At 44.5% G+C, this 21,172-nt stretch overlaps 1 protein-coding gene across 2 annotated transcripts; it reads right to left on the bottom strand.

Annotated features, from left to right (window-relative positions):
* LOC110408247 (1,25-dihydroxyvitamin D(3) 24-hydroxylase, mitochondrial) lies at nt 13,735-21,150 on the bottom strand. 2 transcript variants are annotated; one of them, XM_021416831.1, is made up of 12 exons: nt 20,920-21,090; nt 20,630-20,820; nt 20,297-20,390; nt 19,321-19,417; nt 18,468-18,559; nt 17,588-17,699; nt 16,593-16,738; nt 16,165-16,331; nt 15,927-16,005; nt 15,333-15,527; nt 15,138-15,244; nt 13,735-14,922 (listed from the first exon to the last, which is right to left on the bottom strand). In XM_021416831.1, the coding sequence occupies exons 1-12, from the start codon at nt 20,977-20,979 to the stop codon at nt 14,904-14,906; spliced, it is 1,359 nt and encodes a 452-aa protein (XP_021272506.1). In that variant the 5' UTR covers nt 20,980-21,090; the 3' UTR covers nt 13,735-14,903. The 2 variants fall into 2 exon arrangements, with proteins under 2 accessions (XP_021272506.1, XP_021272505.1); XM_021416830.1 differs by lacking the exon at nt 13,735-14,922 and having other exon boundaries at nt 15,134-15,244; nt 20,920-21,150.

Below are 21,172 nucleotides of genomic sequence, written 5' to 3'. Positions count from 1 at the left end.
ATTCTTTTGAACAAGACATCCAAGTTGAGCACGAGAGACTTTCTGAAGTTGGATCTCCCCCCATCCTGCCATGCGTGCATGGTGCATGACCTGCAACACAGCTTGGGCTGTCTCCCAGGCCCCAAGGCTGGACGTGTTTGCTCTGAACAATTCTCATCCTAAAGTTAGCTTCTTCACACCAGGTTTTGGTGCTATTAAAGCTGCTTCCAGGGGTTATGGAGTCCACGCTGACATTTTCAGGTGGGGTTAATGATTTAATGTGACTCATATGTCAGTGCTAGCTCACTCAGGTCTCACAAAAAAGCCAACCGATGACTCAGGATGTCTTTTTATCATCGTGTTTAGATGATGGGTGCTTACAGTGTCCAAGATTTCTAAAAGAAAGACGTAATACATGTTTGGCAGTTTTTTGTCCCTACTATCTCTTTACAACTTCTTGAAGTGATTAGATAGCCCTTATCAGAAATAGGTCACATCTCCCAGAAAACCCCAGGCTGTTGGCTCCCTGCTGCTGATAGTGGGTTGGGTTTAAAGAGGACATAGTGGTTAATGTTTTTGCAGTTAGCATGTGACTCCTGCCACAGGAGACACACAAGCAAGAAGAGAAAGGGGATATGTGCTTCATGCCAGGGTTGCTGAGTGCAAAAGACAGAATCATTCCGGCCTCATGTAGGCATGTGTGAAGCCAATAGAAAGGAACCCATCAATTTTAACGTTTTGCAAACCACTAGTAGTGTGAAAGAAGACAACTAACAAGAACATTACTGAAATAGTGTTGTGCTTTACAGGTGCTGGTGTGCACAGCCCTGGCACTCAGATTTGTGCCCTAACAGAGGAATGGTCCCAGCTTAGAAACAGGTCCACACCAGGATGAGACTTGTGCATGGCTCTTCGCTCTGCTCCTGCTTTCCCTGGAGCACAGTACAGAAAGGAGCCACAGGATATTCCAAGTAAATTCAGTCATCCATCCTACCTTGTAGGTTAGATGCAGCCAACGAGAACACTAGCTCCATAGGAGAGACATTTATTCGGTAGAATGCTTCCAAGTGCATTCCCTCATTCATTTCTTTCAATGAGCTAAAATAGCCTTTTTTTCAGACACAGTCAATAATCAGTAGTCCATTGAATGCTGCAGTTAGACACTGACAACTTTCTTAGCATTTCCTTTTGTACAATAATATGAAATAAGCGCTTGATTACATAGCAATGAACTGAATTCATTTTAGAAATAGCATGGGGATTTCAGCAGATATGATCACTGCATGTCCCCGTCCCTGTTAGTTTCCCAGCGATAGAGCTAGTATAAATAGTCGCTGGGCTTTTGGTCAAACGTAGAGAATGAGTTTGAAATGCTGATTCATAAGAGATACCACAAGAAAAATATGGGCACAGAGCTGAGACCTGGAGGTGGCTCGTAAAACAGGAAACTCATTTAGCAAATATTAGTAATACCTTAAATATAGCATTCTAAAAATGCAAGTCTTTGTTATGCTGGCGAGACATAGAGACTAATTTTTTTTCTTTTTCTTTTTCTTTTTTTTTCACTTGGGCTGGGAATTCTGAGAGCATCTTCTTTGTATTTGCTGACCCTGCACTTTCATATTAAAACACTTCCGAAGTCTGATCCCTGTTTTTTTAAGAGTTATAAATAACTGGTAGGAAGTACCACACGTACCACTAGTTTGTCTAATGTTTAAACTAGGTCAGCGTGCAATGAACTCTGCAGGTAACGGAGTCCAGTAGACAATTATTGCCTGACACTTCAGTTTTCTATTTGGATAATTTGACCTTTTAATTGAGCACTTAACCTGAAAGTTTACACAGTTCAGGGCCAATTTGGGAGGAAAGAAAAACATACCTCTATTATATACGTTGATCCCTAAAATCCCAATTAAAATTAGGAAAATACAAAAAAAAAGCAAGAGTTTTCGTGTAGCTGATGACCGACGTTCAGTTTCGCAGGGAAAATACAAGGGTGCTTCTCACTTCAAGGAGAAGTGTTGTGCTTTCCAGCAGGGCAGAGTGGGTCACGTACTCATTTCAGCGCTGGGATAGGCTGCACTCTTTGGCCTCTTCCTTATCGTATGAGAGCTCTGTGCTGTGTATTTGTTCCAAACACCCATAGTAGACCCAGTGCAAGCTAGGTTTGCTGTCCATACAAAAAAATGACCGTGTTTCGTGTTTTCCAAAACCTGACACTTTCCTGGAAGCACTAGATTTGCCACGTGTGCTATCCATTTGCTCAGCAATTTCCTAAGACCGTGCAGGGGAAACGCGTGAGCAGACACAGCCGGCAGCCTGCTCCCTGCGTGGTCCCCAGCCGCCCCAAAAAGGCGTTTCCCTCCACTGTCGTAATTGCCTCGATGGTCTACTAGATACTGCCTGGAAGCTGTAGGCTGAGTCGCATACCTAAAGACTGAGAATGGTTGCAAGGGAATTCTGCAGAAAACACTTTTTTGTTTAGAAAAGCCACATCCGGATCAAAAATAAATATTCCTTGTGTACTTTCTGGGGCAGCTAGTCTAGTTATCTTTACAGCTCTTATGGGCTGCCCAACTGGTAAAATAGGCTGTAACACCACCAAAGAGCTCACACAGCGTTCCTGAGGCCTCAAATTCCAGGCTTTTTTCCACCTTGATAGTGTCCAATACAAGATAAAGGTTGAGAAGCAAACTGCTTTTCTTTAGATCAAAGACAAAGCAAGGGCAGTGCTCTTACTCATAAGCAAACTCGATAATCCCAGCAAAGTCTCTCATCAGTTCCCTGAGATGAATATTCCAGTAGAGATCATGCAGCTCATTGCTGGTAATAAGGAGGGGAAAATTTTGCAATATGTGCCTAGGAGTTGATAACCAGTTTCTATTAGCCTTTTACTAACAGGTTGCCTACAGAAATTAAAGAGAACCTTAAGTCAGTATTTCCACACCACTGACTACCTGAAGGTTTTTAGGCAGTTGGACTCCAGATATTTTGGTGGAAAAAGCAAGTGCTCTTGGCTCACATTGTGCTGGACAAGGTGTCCACAACTGTCCTCAGTGTCTGTTCTAGCTGAAAAAACAAGTGATTAACATGCCCAGTGAATGACAGTCTCCTCTAGAATAAGAGCCTTGAGGCAAGGGCTGACACAGCTTTAAAAAAAAATCTATCTGGAAAATGGAAATGGTCATTTCCAGCACAGCTAGCCATATCCCTTTTATCATCAAAAGCAGGAAGGTGATGTTATGCAACTGGGAATGTAGATATTGTCACAAGATGAAGTTATATCTTCAACGGAGACATAAACTTTAAAGCGAATTAAATGTAAAGAATCTCATGGAGGAAATATAGCAACTGAGATCTCCTGCTGGGGCTGGTGGCAACGACCACATGAATTTCCCTATACTCAATCTACTCTCTTCGATAAGAAACTATCAACTAAAGCATACGCTGACAATAGAGAAAACGACTGAAAAAACACTTATCAAAGAACAGCACGGAGCTGCATTCCTTTCTTTCATGCATCACTGACAAATGACTGATGCTGACTTTCCCCCTGGGCGTTGGGTGCTCGGGTGGTCAGGCAGGGCTGGCACCGAGGGGCAGTCTGCATGACACGTGGCACTGCTCGGCTTCCCCCTCCTGTGCTGCCCATCAGTCCTCTGGCTGAGTGCTAAATCCACTCCTAAATTTATCAGGTTGAAGAAGATGGTACGAGCAAGCAAGGAAAAATTGCAATTGACATGTATTTGTTAGATGTGCCAGCTAACCCATCCTGACTGCAGCCTAGCCCAGAGACACAGCTGCCCCAAAACCTGCACTGCTGCTCTTCTCTTGGAAGGGCCTTTTTGCCCTTACCTAAGGCGGGCTGGGCTGTCTGTGTGCTCCGGCCGACACGAGCCAGCTCCAAGAGTGCCCGTGAGAAAGAATGTTGAGCTTGTCGGTGCAGGGAAGAGCAACCCATCATGTGGTGCTTTTGTTATTCATGTCTTAACCCTGACCAGCTTGAAAAAAATTAAAACAAAGGATGCTTTATTTTTTATAAATATGAATGAATCCTTCTAGCCTTACAGGAAAACTGGGGTTGTAGATAGATCAAAAGGAGGGGAAATCTGCACGGGCCTAGAAAAATGTTTGCATGTTTTACAAATAAGCACAACACGTAGTAGATGATCAAAGCTGCTGAATAAGTTCAAATATTTTTCTTGGAACAGAGCAGCAAATGCTGCATTTCTATTTCTTCCTCAACCTTCCAAGTAAAAATACCATTAGAAATGAGAATGTCGTGCATGTCTCTGCAGTAAATGCAGCTCTCCCGTGTGGATTTTCCCCACTGTCTTTCCTCCTTTCCGATGAGGTGAGATGTAGCAGGGCTGGGCACTGCACTGCCTCCCTCTGACTGCATCCCCAACCCGCGCTGGCACTTCTGGTTCACCCACGACTGGTTGTTGTTGTGCAGCAAGGTGTCTGAGGCCCACCTGCGTCTTTTATTTCCTCTCGCCACGGTTCATCCCAGCTTTTCAGACTCCAGCGAGCTCCTAACGACATCATCCTAGGAAGTCCAGGATAAATCTGCAGCTGAGACTTGGGAGCTTGCACCCACCCACGCGGCGCTGCCGTGGTGTGTTCTGCCACGGGTACTTGTCCCCACGTGCCGGTGCTGGTGAGATTTCCTCCCACAGCCGCACGCTGCTGGGACAGGGCCGCGGGCCAGGCTGGTGCTGGGTCACCGCGGTGCCACCGGACGCTGCAGCGCCCAGCTCCGTGCTCGGGCATCCGGGCAGAGCCCTCTGTTGTTTTTTTTTAAGTGGATACGAAGTCATGAAGTTCACAGAAGCAGATGGCAGAGAAGTGTGAATGTATTATCGTGCACTTTGAGGTTATTTTTTAACGCTTTTTCTATTAATAGTAAAGCGGCAGCGAGAGGTCAGGAGTGCGAGTTCAGCCAGTGCGGATTTCAACTGCAGGAAGCCAAAAATAGACACACAAAAGTCCAATCCTGATAAAACTTTAATTTTTTCAGTAAAAAGCACATACTATACTCACTCTGTGAGCCCTGGAGGCACTGACCCCTGACACTCATTTCCTAGTTCCTTGGGAGCTACAGAATAAACACGGTGTTAGAAATGCAGGCGAGCACCATCCACTTCACTTTTGATCTCTCTTTTGGTGGCATTTCCAAACTGATAAGCACATTTTTTTTTTCTACTTTTCAGCCTGTGAGTTGAAAAGAAGCCTGAGAGCGTTTTAGTGCCGTTTATTAAGTGCAGTCAAAGTGAATACAAAAGCATCTGTTAGGTCAGTTCTAAAGCAAAGAACGTATTGCACATTTTGGTTTCAATGTGTGAAGCTGCCGGGACCCACCCTGTGCACAGTGCTCCCTGGGTTGGTCCAGGCCGATGTAGCTGAGGAACCAGCTGGCCCAAAGTGTACTCTGCTGAGGGCTCAAACACACATCTCCTGGACACTTCCAAACTCCCAAGGAAACTGACAGATGTTTTCAGTACTGAAGAATGACAGGATCGAACACTGCAGTATATAAAGACCAACCAAAAAGTAGTTGTCCGTATCTGAAAAACTTAACTGTAAGCAATAATAGAAATAACATCAGATGAAAGAAAGAGAAGTTGCCACAGAAGTCTGAGGCTAATTAGCAAAGGAATATGTTGTTGACACGAGGGAAATCCTCCCTCCAGCTGGAGCTCAGGCAGGCAAAGTGGTGGGGATGGCATTCTCAGATGGGCCTGGTGCAGGCCTTCCTCACAGCTGACTCACACAGCGACTGAGTTTGGAAAGGAGCCTCTTGGGACAAAAGAATTCAGCAGGTGACAGTAAGTGGTGTCACAGGTTATTTTAGGAAAGCAATTAGCACAAGCCAAACCAGTTTTGTGAAGCTGCCTTCGTGGATGTGGAGGGATTTCTTTTCCTGCTAAGGAAACGTACGTCCTGCCAACACGTTCAACCTCCCCTTATCGCACGGGAATTATAAAGGAGTTGTCACCTGGATTAAGATATCAAAACAACTTTTCCTTGCAGCTGAGATGCACAGGTCAGCAGTCCTTATCTGCTGAAAATACAAGCCTAGTAGTTAGCCTTTTACCCAGTAATTAATGCCATCACAGCACTGCTCTGTTCATTCAGTCACAGGCTGTACACAGGCATTTCATCTCTATAGGAATACCTACATGTTGAGTCTTGTCTCCATTCTCTTAACATTCAGTCAACAATGAGATCCAAACCTAATGAGAAACAGGTGACTTTGGTACTCCTTCTCATGCAAACATTTCTTTTCCACCTGCGCTTCCAGGGCTTAAGAGCAAAGGAGTTCTGTCTCCTGTTGTTGGGATGTGCTCAGCTCCATGGACACTTGGCTAAAGAGAGGATCCAGACCTCCTCATTGTGCTGCTGGCTGCTCCCTTCTTTCTCCATGCCATTCCAGAGGAAGAGCTGCTGACAGAAAGAAAAGGCAGAGAGGGGCTAAAGAAGGAGTCGTGCTGTCTGCATCCCACCTTCCTCCACTAGCAGTGGTTGCAAGAGGCTGTAGAGATTGTGAATCACGGCTTCGTCTAGACACATCTCGCTGATTTTTCCTCTCCTTGAGGAAGATCAAACTGATGTTGTGTTCCTGCACCAGCCCTGCTATTTCCTACATACAATTCCAAGCTTTCTAAAAGATTTCTTCAAGCATAGTAATTTTATTCCTCCGGAAGCATTTTCTCTCTCTCAAACTTGCTTTTGCTAAAAAATTCTTTATATTTATTTCATTATTTCATTTTCCAAACACAACAGTATTTGAAATTTGAAGATTCCCCCCCAGATGGCAAATCTGGCTCCCATTCTCCTTGAGCCGCTGTGCAAAGCACGAGCCCTGGCAGCAAGGTGCAAGGACTAGGAGCTGTCAGCTCCTATTTCTAGACTCCTTGTTCTAGTTCCTAGAATCACAGGATTCACACCCATGTTTGTGTGCCCAGGAGCTCCAATTTTCCCCAGAACTGCCAGCTGCTCCTTCTATTGTTTTTCCCTGGATCCCAATGACTTCTATATATAGCCCAAAACTCTTCATGGCCTCAAAAAAAGGTTGCCTCTTCCAACGAGGCGCACCGGGCACCGAGCACAGCCCGAGCAGGGCTCGCAGGAAACAGCAGCTTCCCAAGGGGCCATTGAATATGCAGAGAAATGCATGCTCTGTTTCCCTAAGGGCACCTGCCAGAACCCTGCTGCTGGATCAAAGCGCAGATCAAATATTTGGCATCAGCCGTACTTTCCTCCCACCACCTCCACCTGCAGGTGGTATGATATGCTATTTTTAAATATCTATCGCATTCATTTGCATCTACACATAAATAAAACTTTCCTGCCCCGCAGTGAGTGGTAATAACTATCTGCACGCTCTTGGCCCACAGTGAGCTCGTTGATTCTTCCAGCAGTGTGCTGATCTGCTTTCTTTTTCAATTCTGCCTTTGGGCAAGAGAAACTTTGCAAGAGTTATGAGTCAACTCAATTTGAAGCTACCCTGCTTCCTGGAAAATGTCCTCAAGCACATCTTCCCATGCGTTAGGTGCCAAATTTCACTCCAAATCTGTTCCTTTGCTGGAATTTTGTTTTGCCGTGGTTCAGTAACATGTAACCCTTTTGCAATTAGTTCATTTGCGATTTGTTCAAAACAAAAGGCAAGCTTCTGAGATGTACCTGCATAATCAGAGTGAAACTTTGTCTAATTGAAAAAATTAATATCCAGATGGATCTAGATGCTTTCATTTCACCTAAATATTGAAGGACTCAAGGAAGAGCATGTCAAACTGAGTGGCCCAGCAGCTGCCTTTCTCTTAAGAATGACACTGAGAATGACTCCCTGGATCAATCTGTGCCTGAAAGTGACTTACACAAAGCTTTGCTATTGCTAAAAACCGTAGTCTGGTCCCTTCCAACTCCATGGCCTCAGCACCCAGACACATTCATGCCACTTTCCTAGTGTTGACTCCAGCAACTTTGCAGCCAAGAGGTGAGTCAGGGCAACTCTCTGATCCTACTAAAACCAACCCTGCCAAAGAACTTTTTGTCTGGATCAAAGTCTCATGGTTGAGAGAGGTCAGGACACATTGTCGTGACAGGAGTGAAGGACAACAGCCCATAATCAGTCAGTGAACCCACAAACCAAGTTCCCTCGGGGCACAACCTCCCAAATGTGTTTATTGCAGGAGAGCTGGCCCCACCTGGTAACTTCACGCTGCTCCCCTATCTATGGATTTGAACTGATGTGAATGGGTTTTACAGCCCTTCTTTCCCAGGTCGAAAACAAAGTGTAACACTGATAGCTAGTTAATGCCGTTGAAGCATGAGATGTCTAAATCAATGATGAAAACAAAATTTATGAAGAGGCTTCATAAATAAATATCCCTACATGGGTAGCCTACATCTTTCTTGTAACTCTTTTTCTCTCTGACATGTCTTCTCCCATCTGCACGTAAATAGCTACCTAACATGCAGATGGGCTGAGCAGAAATGTCTACAAAGGTGCACTACTGCCTCTGGAGTTAATAGAGCTGATAAAGCAATATTTCACTTCATGTTTCCCTCAAACTGCATTTTTTGATCGGCCCTTTCAAGAAAACGCAGACACGAACTTTGTGATTTCTCTTTTTTTTTCTTCTTTATTTTTTTTTTTAGGAAAAACAAATGCCTTACATGTTATGGAGCAAAATTCCCAGAAAATGTCTTGAGTAACATATTTTTCAATTACAGATTTGGTTTTTAATTTCTTCCTCAGGAGTTTGCAAGAAAATAATGTGGTTATTCTTAGCCTAATTGACATTTCTTTTTTCTTTTCTTTCCCCAAGCTTTGAAGTGGTACAGTGTACTGTTCTGAATGGAGCTGGTTGCCATTAATAGCAAAGTATACGCGGATCTTTGTTATTTAGGAAGTTGTCATGCTTTCACTAAATAAACCATTTTTGGCCATTTATGATTTTTTTTTCTTTTTTTTTTTTGGTAAACGTCCAGTGCTTATTCAAAGGCTTCTCTTCTGGGAGGCATACTTCTGACCACCAGAAAAAGATGATATTTGTATGCATTTCTTGATGACAACTCAGGATGAACTTGGACTATCTAACCAACTTCCATTCCTCCAATGATTTGTGCCTATTCTTCAAAAATAAATGTCACACATTGTTCTCTGCCTCACTTACTGAAAAACGCCTCCCCCCCAAATTCCTTTTCTTATAAGCTCACAAGTAATTTATTTCTTATTTTCTGTTAAATGAATTGTATTAAAATATAAAAGCAATTTTTTAAAATGCAAAACTATTTCTGATTTCCCTTGGTACGAATGAGATGAGAATAAGGGCTTTTTGTGGGAACAGTGGCTTTTGGTGGTCTAGACGAATGCGACCCATACAGTCTGAAGCGTGACTTTTTAGAAGACTTCCATTTTTCCCCACTGAATGTAGAGAACGTTTTTCCTTTCTTCTTGAGCAACTCAGTGCTGTTGGAAGCCCATCTGATAGCGAGGATACCCTTTAGTTCAAAACAAGGAGCCCTGCCCTATGCCTCTGCTTCCCTCCTACCTCCTTCCACATGGATCCCAGCCTGATAGCAAGGTGAATCAGATTCTAACAGGGATTTGCTATCAAGTTTCTCAGAACCTAAGTTGATAGTGGAGGGCAAAGTATCAGGTGTGTGCATACCAATTTGGGAAGACCGAGGGGTAACTCTCGTACTCAGAGCTCCCTTTATTGCCTTGTGCCGCCTCCGCTGCCTTTTCCCTCTTTCCAACATGAGGTGCCTGGAGTTCATTCAGATACTTCACAATTAAAGGCAAATGGTTAGGACTTGTCAGGAGGAACATGCCCAAGAAAGCAAAGTATGATTTACCGTGATTATAAAATGCATTCCATTCCACACTTGTTTTGACATTGTCCCTTGGAGAAAAATATTTTGTCTCATAAAGAAGTCTCATTGTTGCATTCCTTGTTGGGAGGATGATTGCTCCATAAGTGCTCATCCCTCAGTAAACCCCATAATGTGAACACTTCTAAACCTCCTTTTGGATCCAAATAACGTATATTAAGTTTCTGCTCTTTCAAAGCTGCAGACTACTGCTCATACATTTGAGAGAAATCAAAACACTCTGAACAGGAGATGGAAGTTTATGTAGTCATACTTCACCAGCACAAAAGAGTATCAGAATGTAGAAGAGAGGGTGAAGAGAGCTGCTGGGTGAGGTAGTAGTGCTCTTCCAAATACAGAAATAAGAAAGAAGGGAACAGTGCTGTATATGCAGAGTGCTGTGTGGTCTGGAAGCGTGTACATCGTAACTCACAACCCGATCCCAGGCACCGTCTCCATCTGCACCAGTTACATTAAGGGTGGCTGATATCAGATTTAGGTCAGTTTACACGTCCCAGTGTCAGCAGATGTATTCCTGTGTTACCCCTCATTGTGCAGAGGGAGCTAAGGCTGCGGGACTGCACCTGAGCTACAGCAGTGGAGAGTGGAGAATGGACAGCACTGAGCAAGAAGGCTGGGCCGTGTGCGTGTGTCAGCATCTCTCTGTGGTTTTCACTCCCTTGAAAGCTGATGCTCAGGAATACCCACAAATAATTGTTGGTAAGCATAATATTTCGCAAGGTATCATTCACACTTCTTCCCAAGACATGCATGGAAGGACAGATTCAAAAAAATTTGAACACAACCACCCATGCTGTGGTACAGCATTCCACAAGTTATCACAACAACATGCACAACCAGCAGAGATGAACAAGCCTGCCTGGAGTTTCAGCCTCAGTAGGCTCTTTTGTTTTAATTCTCTGAAGTAAAAAGGCAGCGTTTTCCTCTGAAGCTACAGTGAATTTTGGGTGTCGTGCCACAAAGGACATGCTGGAAATTGTTAAGCTTCTTTCTTTTATAACAACTTAATACATTAAAAAGCCACAGACGTATATGCAGTCCCACTGAGGTCAGTGTAATATTTCACATATTTAAAATTAATGATGTGCTGAGTTGTCCTAATGTTTGTTCTGAAATGAACTTCAGCTATTAACTTTTCTCAGAATTAGTTTCTCAGAGCTTGGGTTACTTTGTCACATCGGTTAAAATCAGCTTTGACACAGACATGAAGTCTACCTCCAGTTATGGAGAATAAACATCCCTGTCAGTATGGAAAACATCAAACTGGAACACGTTATCTGTGATTTAATCACAGCATTGAAAACTCTATGTGGAGATTGACTTGGAGAAATGCTATGTAATAGCCAATTTATAAAGAACAGAACATATATGAGAAATGCCAGGCTGTCAGTCCTGAAAACTGGCATTTGCTCTCCTTAAAAAAGCACGGAGTACTTGGCTCCAACTTCATATCACTCCACCAACACGCCTAAAGCCTGAACAGAACTGACTTCCTTCTGGATATGTAAACCTAGTTCACTTCCTTGTTGAGAAAGTTAATGGGGAGGCCAACTAATTCATTTTGTTTTATGATCCAATTATCTTTCTCTAAGGAGTAACCATAACAGACGTTAAGGAAAGTAGCATTGCCGTTGTCCTTTCAGTGAGTAACTCTGAAAGAGCCAATCGTTTTCAAGGAAACAAAAAACTGAATTGAATTCATCCAGATGACAAGAAGTAAAATATTTCGTAGACCTTTGTTAATGCTGGAAGCATCGTGCTGCTTCTCATACTTCTGAAATATGAGGATAAGAAAGCTGCGTGGGTTTCTTAATGTGAAAGTCTGGTTGGTCATTCATTATCTGTGTAGTTTGATAATTACCCGTTTCCTAAGTGAATGGCTTTGGCCATTTACTTTGAGGTAGCAGATTAATGAAGTTCTTTGAAAACTTCAGGAATCTGAAAATGGACCACGCTTCCGGAACAGGCTTTTCCAGATCAGTGGTTATTGTACCTTTAGAAATCCAGAAGACAGCACACATCTGTATGACAGCTCACACAGAGCTGGTCAGTGCCTCACATCCAGCAGTACTCACGTAGATCTCTGGGTCCACTAAATTTAAAGAGTGAAATTAATAAGCAGCCCAGTAAGCACGAACCTGTGATTTACAATCCAGAAGCAATAAAGGGTTTTGAAATGTCTGATTACTGGGCTGTCAAGGTCAGTTCAAATAGATAACACCTCTTTTCTTCAGTTGTCTTTAAAAGTTAAAGCACTGAAAAGCAATGTGGTATGCCTAGAACTGAACAAGAATCCTGAATTTGTTTTGAATTGAATACTGACTTTCTATTAATGCTTGTTTTATACTGGCAGAACTCCGTTGCCTCTGATGGAGTACCACTGGTTTCTGACACTATAAGAAGAGACTCGGTATATATTATTAACATCATACCAGTCCCCACGTGGGCTGGCACCTGAGCAGGAGCTCCAGCCCTGCGTGGTGCCCAGCAGGCAGCGGTGCTCTGCCAGCCCCCCCAGGCTGCCCGAGGGGCTTCAGCAGTGCAGATTGCAGCCTCCAGAAGGGCCCCATTGCAATATGATTTTCCAAAAAGTGACAGTCTCACATAACGCTATGCAATCTTTGTTACACCATCATTCATTCAGCCAGAGGCAGCCTCAACTTGGCAAAGGCAGTGTGATTCTGGTAACTGTCAGATCTGCTCTGTGTGCAACCGCCGGGCTGTCTGTCAGTGCTGGCTGGGCGGCTTTTTTTCTGGTTCGTCGTTTCTTTCCATCCTGCAAAGGTTCAAGCTGTTTTTATCCTTTCTCAAAACTTTAAGTTGATTCTTTCTTGTCACAGTGGAAGAGAAATGTAACAGCCCTGTCGCTGGAGACCTCAGTGTTCTGTATGCTGCGGAGAAACCTGTTCAGACTGCACTATGGATGCAAAACCCCCATCATGCTGTCATTCATAGAATCGGAGAATCATGATGGTTGGAAAAGTACTCTAATTTCCCCGTGCCCAAGCCCACCCCACCATGCCCACTAACCATGTCCCTCAGTGCTACCTCCCCATGGTTCTGGAACATTTTCAGGGACAGGTCCCCACCACCTCCCTGGGCAGCCTGTGCCCGTGCTTAACAGCTCTTTCTGAGAAGAAATTTCTCCTAATATCCAACATGATCTTCCCCTGTTGCAACTTGAGGCCAACATTTCTTGTCCCCTTGCTGTTACCTGGGAGCGGAGGCTGACCCCCCACCTCAGCACCACCTTCTTTCAGGCAGCTGTAGAGGGCAATAAGGTCTCCCCTGAGCCTCCTCTTCTCCAAACTGAACCATCCCGGTTCCCTCAGGCACTCCTTATAAGAAGCAAAAATCTCTGAGTCTTGGGAGGCTGTGGGCTATCTCTATTAACACCCTCTTAATCACTGACCCTTAGCTTTCATCCACTGCTAACAGACAGAGCTGAGCTTGTGCTGGAGCCATGGGCAGCAGCTGTTGGCATAGGACAATGTACTGAACTAGCAATAGCAAATTGTAAAACAACTGGTGATCAGGATGGAGGTTTTCTATCAGCCTCTCCCCAGGTTGTTCCCTGTGCTGTGATTACAGAACACAAATCAAGCACTAGGAGATACCATGAAGCAGAAACTTTGGGGGGGTTGAATTAAAGTAACTTAATTTTGTAGAATTTCTAGTTCAAGTCCAATGAGACACGAGAGATACAGGCATGGAAGCACCACAGGAATATTTCCCCCCCACAAAGTTACCATGACAGATAAGATTTTTGTAACTTCATCATAAAACTGGATGAGAATTTATAGAAAAAAATCTTTATTACAAAACTGAGTATTACAAAACAGACTGGAAAGATTCAAATAATGCACGAATTGCTGTAGACATTGGCATATGGACACATTCAAATGTTTGGGTATAACTAACACCAGAAGAAAACAAACAAACAAACAAAATGCCATAGGAGACAGCAAACACTAAGAACTCGCATCATGTCGGATACAACAAAATAACAATAATCACTCATGGGTATATGTATTAAAACCTTCACTTGAAACTGTATCTTGGGAAAAATATACGAGTGACCATAATAGCTAATATACGGCATGGCATGCAGGGCAGTGACATCTTTAACCTATAGACACAGGTGTAATCTCCACAAAAAATAGAGCTCTTGGAAACGTTTAGGTTTCTTATCTCTTGTGATGCTTTAAACATGCATTTTACATCACTAATCTGCTGAAGGAACTATCCTGTTAGGATAATCATCATCTAATAGTGGCAGAACCCATAGGATTCCAGCGATTCCATTACTGAATAAGGCCTCTCATATAAAAAAAAGGCAGCTAATATTTTGCTGTGAGGGTGTGATGGGGGTTGAAGGCATGATACCCTGTAGTATAAGCAGATCGTGTGGCAGGCACAGTATTGCAAATGTTCAAACTGAAGCACCGCGCAGGCACGAGGAATAAATCCCATTATACAGCTTTGTCCTTACTCCCCTTCTATGAAGGATGTGAATAACTTTAAGGAAAATATACTTATTTCAATAATCTAATTTTTAAGCCCTGCTGTTAAGTTTGTTCAGCAGAGCAAGGTCCTTTTCCTTTAAGGTTGCTTCTCAAAGCTCTTCAGCACTGAGCTAACAGGACCAGTGCAGCAGTGACTGTTGCTCCCCTGGTAGAGCTTGTATCTGTAATAGTTTCCCCTGTGCTCTAACAGCAGCTGTGTATGCCATTCCACAGCTCGTGATCAAGCTCTGTCATGCACAGTCCTTCTGTTGCACTAAACCAGAGTATTTCCATAGGTATGTGAATGTGCATTGCATTTTTCTTCCCTTTTATCTTTGCTAAGTACAGCTGAACTAACTAACCACATTTTCCAATAAAATACTAGGGGAGCTTTTGTTGCTACTGCTTCTGTCTTAGCAATTGTCTGAGGGATGCGTGTTGCAATTTCTCCATTGGTTACCACGGGTTTCGGCTTTCCCAGTCTGTGCTTTTTCAGGAAAGGCAGCAGTAGGATTGTCATTTCTCACGTTGCGGGCTGTATTAAAAAGAAAAAGAATCTAAGTTGGGATCTTTTGAGGCACGTAAAATGGTTTGTGTTCAAAGTAAGGCAGCGTGACAGCATTTAATAAATCTCGCGGTGCGAGAGCACAGAAAATCATCTGTTCTCTTACACTCAGATCCAGGTGGATTTTAAATGAGGTTCAAGGGAAAGTCCCGGGTACCCAGGAGACCCTGCTGCCCACGGCTTACCGCCTGTGAAATGCGATGGGGAGCTCCCGGCTGGGGATCAGGGTTCCTGAATGCAGGGTTTGCACCGGTTTGTCGTCGGTCGCTACAATTTGGTACCTGCGAATGATCTGAGGCACAAATATCTCAGTTAGAAGGCTTCAGCTGCTAGGTCTGACGAGGCGGAGTGTGTAAAGGGAGCAATGCGAGGGCGCTTACCCAGCACAGGGCCAAGTGGAGCTGCAGCTCTGCTAAGCGGCGGCCAATGCACATCCGCTTCCCAATGCCAAATGGGACATGGGAAAAGGGATTTATTGAGTGCTTCTGCAGCCAGCGCTCTGGCTTAAACTGAGTCCAGCCATTGAAGTATTCTTCGTTGCAACCCAAGGCATGGCTATTTATCATTAGCACTGTCTATAAACAAAGCAACAGAGACGATCTCGGTTAGGAATTGGCTCACGGCTACCAAGTGAATCAGATCGTTCATGGAAAAAATACATAGCAAAAGTGAAGGCGTGGCAGTTTTCTCAGAAGCCATGCAGCTCTTTGAAGATTAATTCAAACAGAGAAAAAGGTCCTCGTTTCTTCAGAAAATAGTTGAAAAGTCTGAAAGCAGTTCTTGAAATAGAACACTGAAACATTTTTTGCCTAAATCCAATGCAGCGCAGGGAGGAATGGTTTTCAGTTTGTGGAAATTCTTCTCCTGATGCTGGGACCTGCACTTTGGCAGAGTCACTTTCAGACTGAAATATCAGTGGTTTATAGGACAGGTAATCAATAAAGTATTGTAGTAAACTAAATGAATCCACTTACCCCTTCAGGTAGTACATAATCTCCTAGAATCATTTCTGTGTCGATGGTGCGAGTGGTAAATGGCACAGATGGTGTTAATCTACAGGGAAAGAAAAACATGGGTCACATTTCCAGCATTTTTTTCTCCCTGTTATGTGCAATAGCTTACCCCAAACAACAAAGGGCACAAAATTAGTACACACCAGTGGGTAAGGCTATGTGGTCATGTTGTTTTGCAGAAAGCATTTGAGATTTTTACCTCATGGATTCTTTCAGACATGCTTTTAGGTAGGGCATATTCTTAATGCTCTCAGCAGTTGGGCTCTCATTGGCAGCCAAAACACTTTGTATTTCCTGAAGAAGTTTCTGCTGAACGTGTGGATTGCGCGAAATGTTGTACAAAGCCCACAGCAAACTATTGGCCGTCTGAAAAAAAAAACAACAGAAAGGTAAGGCTTCCACTTACAGTGACAGAAACGAGAAGATACCAAAAGCTCAAAGCCACATTTATGGTTGGCCTCTGCCTTGTGGCATTTTGTAAAGTAAGGGATTGGGGGCCATCCCTGTTGTTCTCCAGGAGTTAAGGCCACGGAAGCAACTCGTTCAGTTTTTGTGATAGTTAGATTGTGGAAGAAAGCAGGGAGTTGGAAGGATGCTGATTTTAAGAATCTCTTGGGCAAGGTTTACCGTTTCAACTCCAGCAATCTGGAGCTCTGCAATGGTGGCATACAGCTCCTTCTTGGAAAGCTGTCCTCCGGAGTAGATGTCACACAGGAAATCCTCCTGAGGGTTTGCAGAGTGCTTTTCCAGCCGACTGTCAATTGAGTGCTTGGCTGAGGAGGGAGTAGCAGGAGGTAATTAATGGAAAAAGCACCAAAATAACAATAAATATAAAATCAAAAACAGGGCTCACATGCATGATTTTGAAAGAGGACACCGACCTGTGCTCCTTTTTCATGAGTGGAGCATCATGCTGAGTAAGTAATGCTCTCACTTTTTGGACAAAAATACTTTTGTACAGAAAAAGCTCCTGCAAGGTATTAGGAATTAGGCATTTTAAAGCTAGGAGAGGAAATCACTGATGTGTGGAGTGACATACTTAGCAAACAGAAATACAAGCATGTAAAATTTATTGGCTGGGATTTTCAAAGGGGATCAAGGTGTTAACGAATCAAAGAACTCCCAGCACTCATACTTCCCAAGGGGAAATATAAGCTTTTGATTTACTATGGGAAGGAAACAATAAATGCCAAATTTCTATGTACATCTCTTTTTAAGCAAACAGACTTTTGTTGCATGTAATAATTTGCGTTTCTCAAGGGTGCCCTACGTGGGATGTTCCCTCACAGGCTTTGTATGCCTTGCCCCTAAATACATTACACACTTTCTGGCTATTTACTTTACAGCAGATTAAACTGGACTTATGATTTTACTGGCTTCCAAGTTTCTGGGGGTTCCCTGGGGACTGGATATTGCCACACAACCAGCACTAAGTGTTAGTCATAAGAAAACAGTGCTCCTTGCATGGAATAGGTTTGTGATTAGCTGCAGCAGAAGTGTCTTAATCTGAGATGGAGGTAGCAATTAACAGCAGCATAGGGCAGAAACAAGTATGAAGAAAATTAATTTCAACAAGAGGGAAACAGAGCAGAAAGGAAAGAAACCGTGTTTAGAGAACGGACCTGTTTTAAATATGTCATCCCATGCTTTAGTATGAGCTTGCCAGACTTTTGTGTTCAGACCCTTGTGAAGTTCCACGGGGGTCACCATCATCATTCCAAAAGTAGCCATCATCTGCAGTGGAGAAAGTTTTTGAAATCTTTTAAAAATCTATTTGTAGTCTGTGAGCAAAAATAGACATTAAAATAACAGGACTGTAAGGATAATTTTCACCAGGAAGTTGGAATTCTGGCAGATTTTCCTCCCTGGACAGAAAGGATAGGATTCATCCTGCTTAGACCATATCCAGCTAAAATGGAACAGTAAGAGGCTTCTGCTGAGGATGGTTCATCCTATCTATTTCAGGCACCTCTTTTAGAAAGGGCCAAGTCACCTTTTGGCAGTACCTCTCTCCCTTGAGAAAAGAGAGCCAAGAACTGGGCTAGACCAGGTCTTTTAGATGGCTAAAATGAGGGAGATAATTATCACCAGAGTCCAGGTTGCAGCAAGATGCAGGGCAGGTGTGCCTGCAGGAATGACTAACCTCCAAACCCAGCCGGTTTGCATAACCCCACACAGCTCCACTCTACAAACAGCGGCATTGCACAACGAGCATCTCCAAGGGAGAGGAAAGTTAACTAGCCAACGTGACAGCTATATTTTGGGGATAACCCAGACATTTCTGGGATTTGTTCCTACAGATTTAGGCACTTTGTACAGGACTGCCAGATGGTCAGCATGAGCTCTGCACATTCAAGAGTGACCTCGGATGTGCACGGCTGCCAACATACGCAGCACAGAAGCTTGAACTTCTTTTTCCAGTTGACCCATTTAAACCAGTATCCTCGCACCAGTAGCAGGGGGAGAAAATCGGTACAACCCCAGGTAAAGACTCTTCCATACCGTTTTAACAGCCTTGATGAAGTTCAAGCTTTCTTCTTCTACATCCTGCTGTAGGAGACCAAACCTCTTTCCATACAGCACCAGGCAGATACCTGTTGTTAAGCATCATTAACATTAGCTGATAGGAATGAAAAGGTGCGCGGCGCCCACCACTTATTGTCAGGCAGTGACTTGTGTTATCCTTCTGAAAAATGTTCTCTGCCCTGTGGTACACACCTTGTGAGAGCAGCACTTCAAAATACCCTCTGCGCATTTGCCCCAGCCCTTGTAGGAGCACTTGCATTGTGCTCTAAATAAGACTCAGGGCTGGCATATTTAGCAAACAGTAGGCAGCCCTACCAAAGAGGACCGAGTTGCAGGAAAAGAGAGCCTGAAGAGGCCATCTAGTCCAGCATCTTCTAGCTTCTTCCACAGCCAGAAACCACTTGCTAGCCCACCGGTTTCCACCTCTTTCCACTTGCTTTTTATATATAATTTTTTTCTGAGCTGTCACTTCCTATTCCTCCCTTTCCAAAAGCAGCCATCACCACTGATGGTGGAAAAACAAAACAAAACCCCCACATTTTTAAGAGCTCAGTACACAGGTTGCTGAGATGAGCCAGCCGGGCAGGTCTGCAGAGCTCACTCAGCTACAAAGGCAACTGTCCGGAACTGAAGAGTTTGTGTAACAGCTGATGAATTTTGCATATATATTGACGGTCTCATGGCTTTTCTGCAACATATTTTCCACGATATTGCAGTTGATAGTTTGGAAATAATTATCATCCAGTCATCACTGATCACACTTTAATTGAAATGTCTCAGCAGGTACAAAATGCATACTGTTCTCAGACAAAAAACCCCAACCACTTACTTTCAAATGACCATTTGTTGAATTCTGAATATACATCTTCTATTTGTCCATTGTGGTTACAAATATCACCTATTCTATACACAAAGTCCTCCAGGACCTAAGTGGTGAAGAGAAGAACGAAGAAAAGGGAATAAGGACAACATCAACCGATAAAAATCCCGTGTAATTTAACATTTCAGCTGTCTCTTAGATAGCAATCTTGCATAAGACAGAATTACTTATGTTTCCTGTTCCTTTAACAGTATTATTTTCAGTGTTATCACTTTTGGATTTTACAGGACTCTGAAGCTATGGCTGTTTTGGGTTCTATGATCTGATCTTTCTTCCACAGAGATGAAATGCTTCAGTCTGACACTGGGACAACACTGGAGTTTCATGACAGAGAGGCTTAAGCTGTTTATCACAGGTGCTCCTCCGACTCAGTGAGAAGCATGGAGATTGGAGAGCTGTTCCCTGGCAGAAGGAAACTAAGAATGAAGGGGTAAAGGCAAAAAGGTGAGAAAAGCAAGCAAAAAGTCTGTTTGCAGGAGCCTGCATCATTGTGGAATACTGGTGGTGTTCTGCAGAGATTGAGGATATTAACAGCTATAGCCCATAGCCTCCAGAGACACAAAGAGATCTGGATTCTTAATGTGGTAGACTGAAATCTTTAAGTAAAGGTTTCTGAAATACCACTCGGCTGCTCCATAACATTTCAAACTTCTTTCAGTAAAGCTTTCCAGCGCTGCTTCCCAGCGCCGTTCCCATACCTAACCCCTGAGAGCTGCAGGTTTCTGTGTGGACTCACATTTGGTCTGACCCCGACAATCTGTTTGCAACTCATTATTCCCAGGGCGATTTCTGAGTATGAATTCACGGTGTTATCACCACAGAGCAGACCAATAGCTATCCTGGCAAACAGAACCCCTCGATCTGCTTTTCTCCCCCAGGTTTCCAGGGGCTCAGGGGGGAGAAGGAACTTCTCAGAGAGCAGTACCTCATTGATCGTGTTATCCAGTTTCACAACCTCCTTGGGTTTCATCAGTTTCTTCTGAAAGGCGCTTCTCACCCTCTGCCAGTCCTTTCCTTCCCTAGACGTAAATAAAAGCAGCGAGAATAAAAGATTAAGACACGCATACGACACGTGCAGAGAGGCATCCCCGGTTCGGGGCGGGCACGGACGCAGCTCCGCGCGGCGGCTCCGGGCAGCGAATCCCGGCCCGTCCCGCTGCAGCGGAGCGTGGCTGCCCGCAGCATCACCGCGGTGAGCCCCGCGTAGCGGTGAGCCCGGGTTAGCGGTGAGCCTGCCCGCACCTCCCCCGTCACTCACAGGATCAGCAGCCCGTAGCCCTCGTCGCGATAGTCCCGATAGGCTTTCCAGGGTTTGATCTCCAGGCGCTGCGGGCAGGCGCTCTCCCGGCGGTACAGAGATTCCAGCAGGCAGGGGGCTCCGATGTGAACCGAGTCGAAAGCCCCCAGCTTCATGCGGAAAATCTTCCCAAACCTCCTGTGGTACTCAGCCTGGGGAGTGAAGAAGAGAATCCCCCCACGATGAGTGCGGGGCTCACCCGCCTCGACCCTCATCCCCGCCCCGCAGCATCCCCATCCCTCCGCGCTCACCAGCGTCTCGTGCTGTCTCTTGAGCCCCCCCTTCCAGAGCACGTCGGGCAGGCTGCCCATCAGCGGCCAGCTGGGGGGGCCGGGCAGCGCGGCCAGGGGGTGCCCTCGGCCCCGCAGTGCGCACAGACCAGATGCCGCCCGCGGCGCTGAACCTCCGCGTCCGGAGGGGCTCAGCGCGGAGCGGCCGCAGGTGAGGACGGAGGAGCGGACGAGGATGCTGTAGCCTCCCATAGCGGCACCGACGGCCGCCCAT

Source organism: Numida meleagris, chromosome 19 (genome assembly GCF_002078875.1).
Source record: "Numida meleagris isolate 19003 breed g44 Domestic line chromosome 19, NumMel1.0, whole genome shotgun sequence".
Classification (NCBI taxonomy): Eukaryota; Metazoa; Chordata; class Aves; order Galliformes; family Numididae; genus Numida; species Numida meleagris.
This window is presented reverse-complemented; position numbering and strand designations above follow the sequence as displayed.

Excerpts from the sequence above, each read along its gene's own strand:
- LOC110408247 (XM_021416830.1), bottom strand. The coding sequence starts at position 21,150 with ATGGGAGGCTACAGCATCCTCGTCCGCTCCTCCGTCCTCACCTGCGGC. Across the intron at positions 17,700-18,467 it reads TCATCAAGGCTGTTAAAACG|ATGATGGCTACTTTTGGAAT; the intron begins GTATGGAAGAGT and ends TCTCCACTGCAG. Across the intron at positions 16,739-17,587 it reads GGATGACATATTTAAAACAG|CCAAGCACTCAATTGACAGT; the intron begins GTCCGTTCTCTA and ends CTCCCTCCTCAG.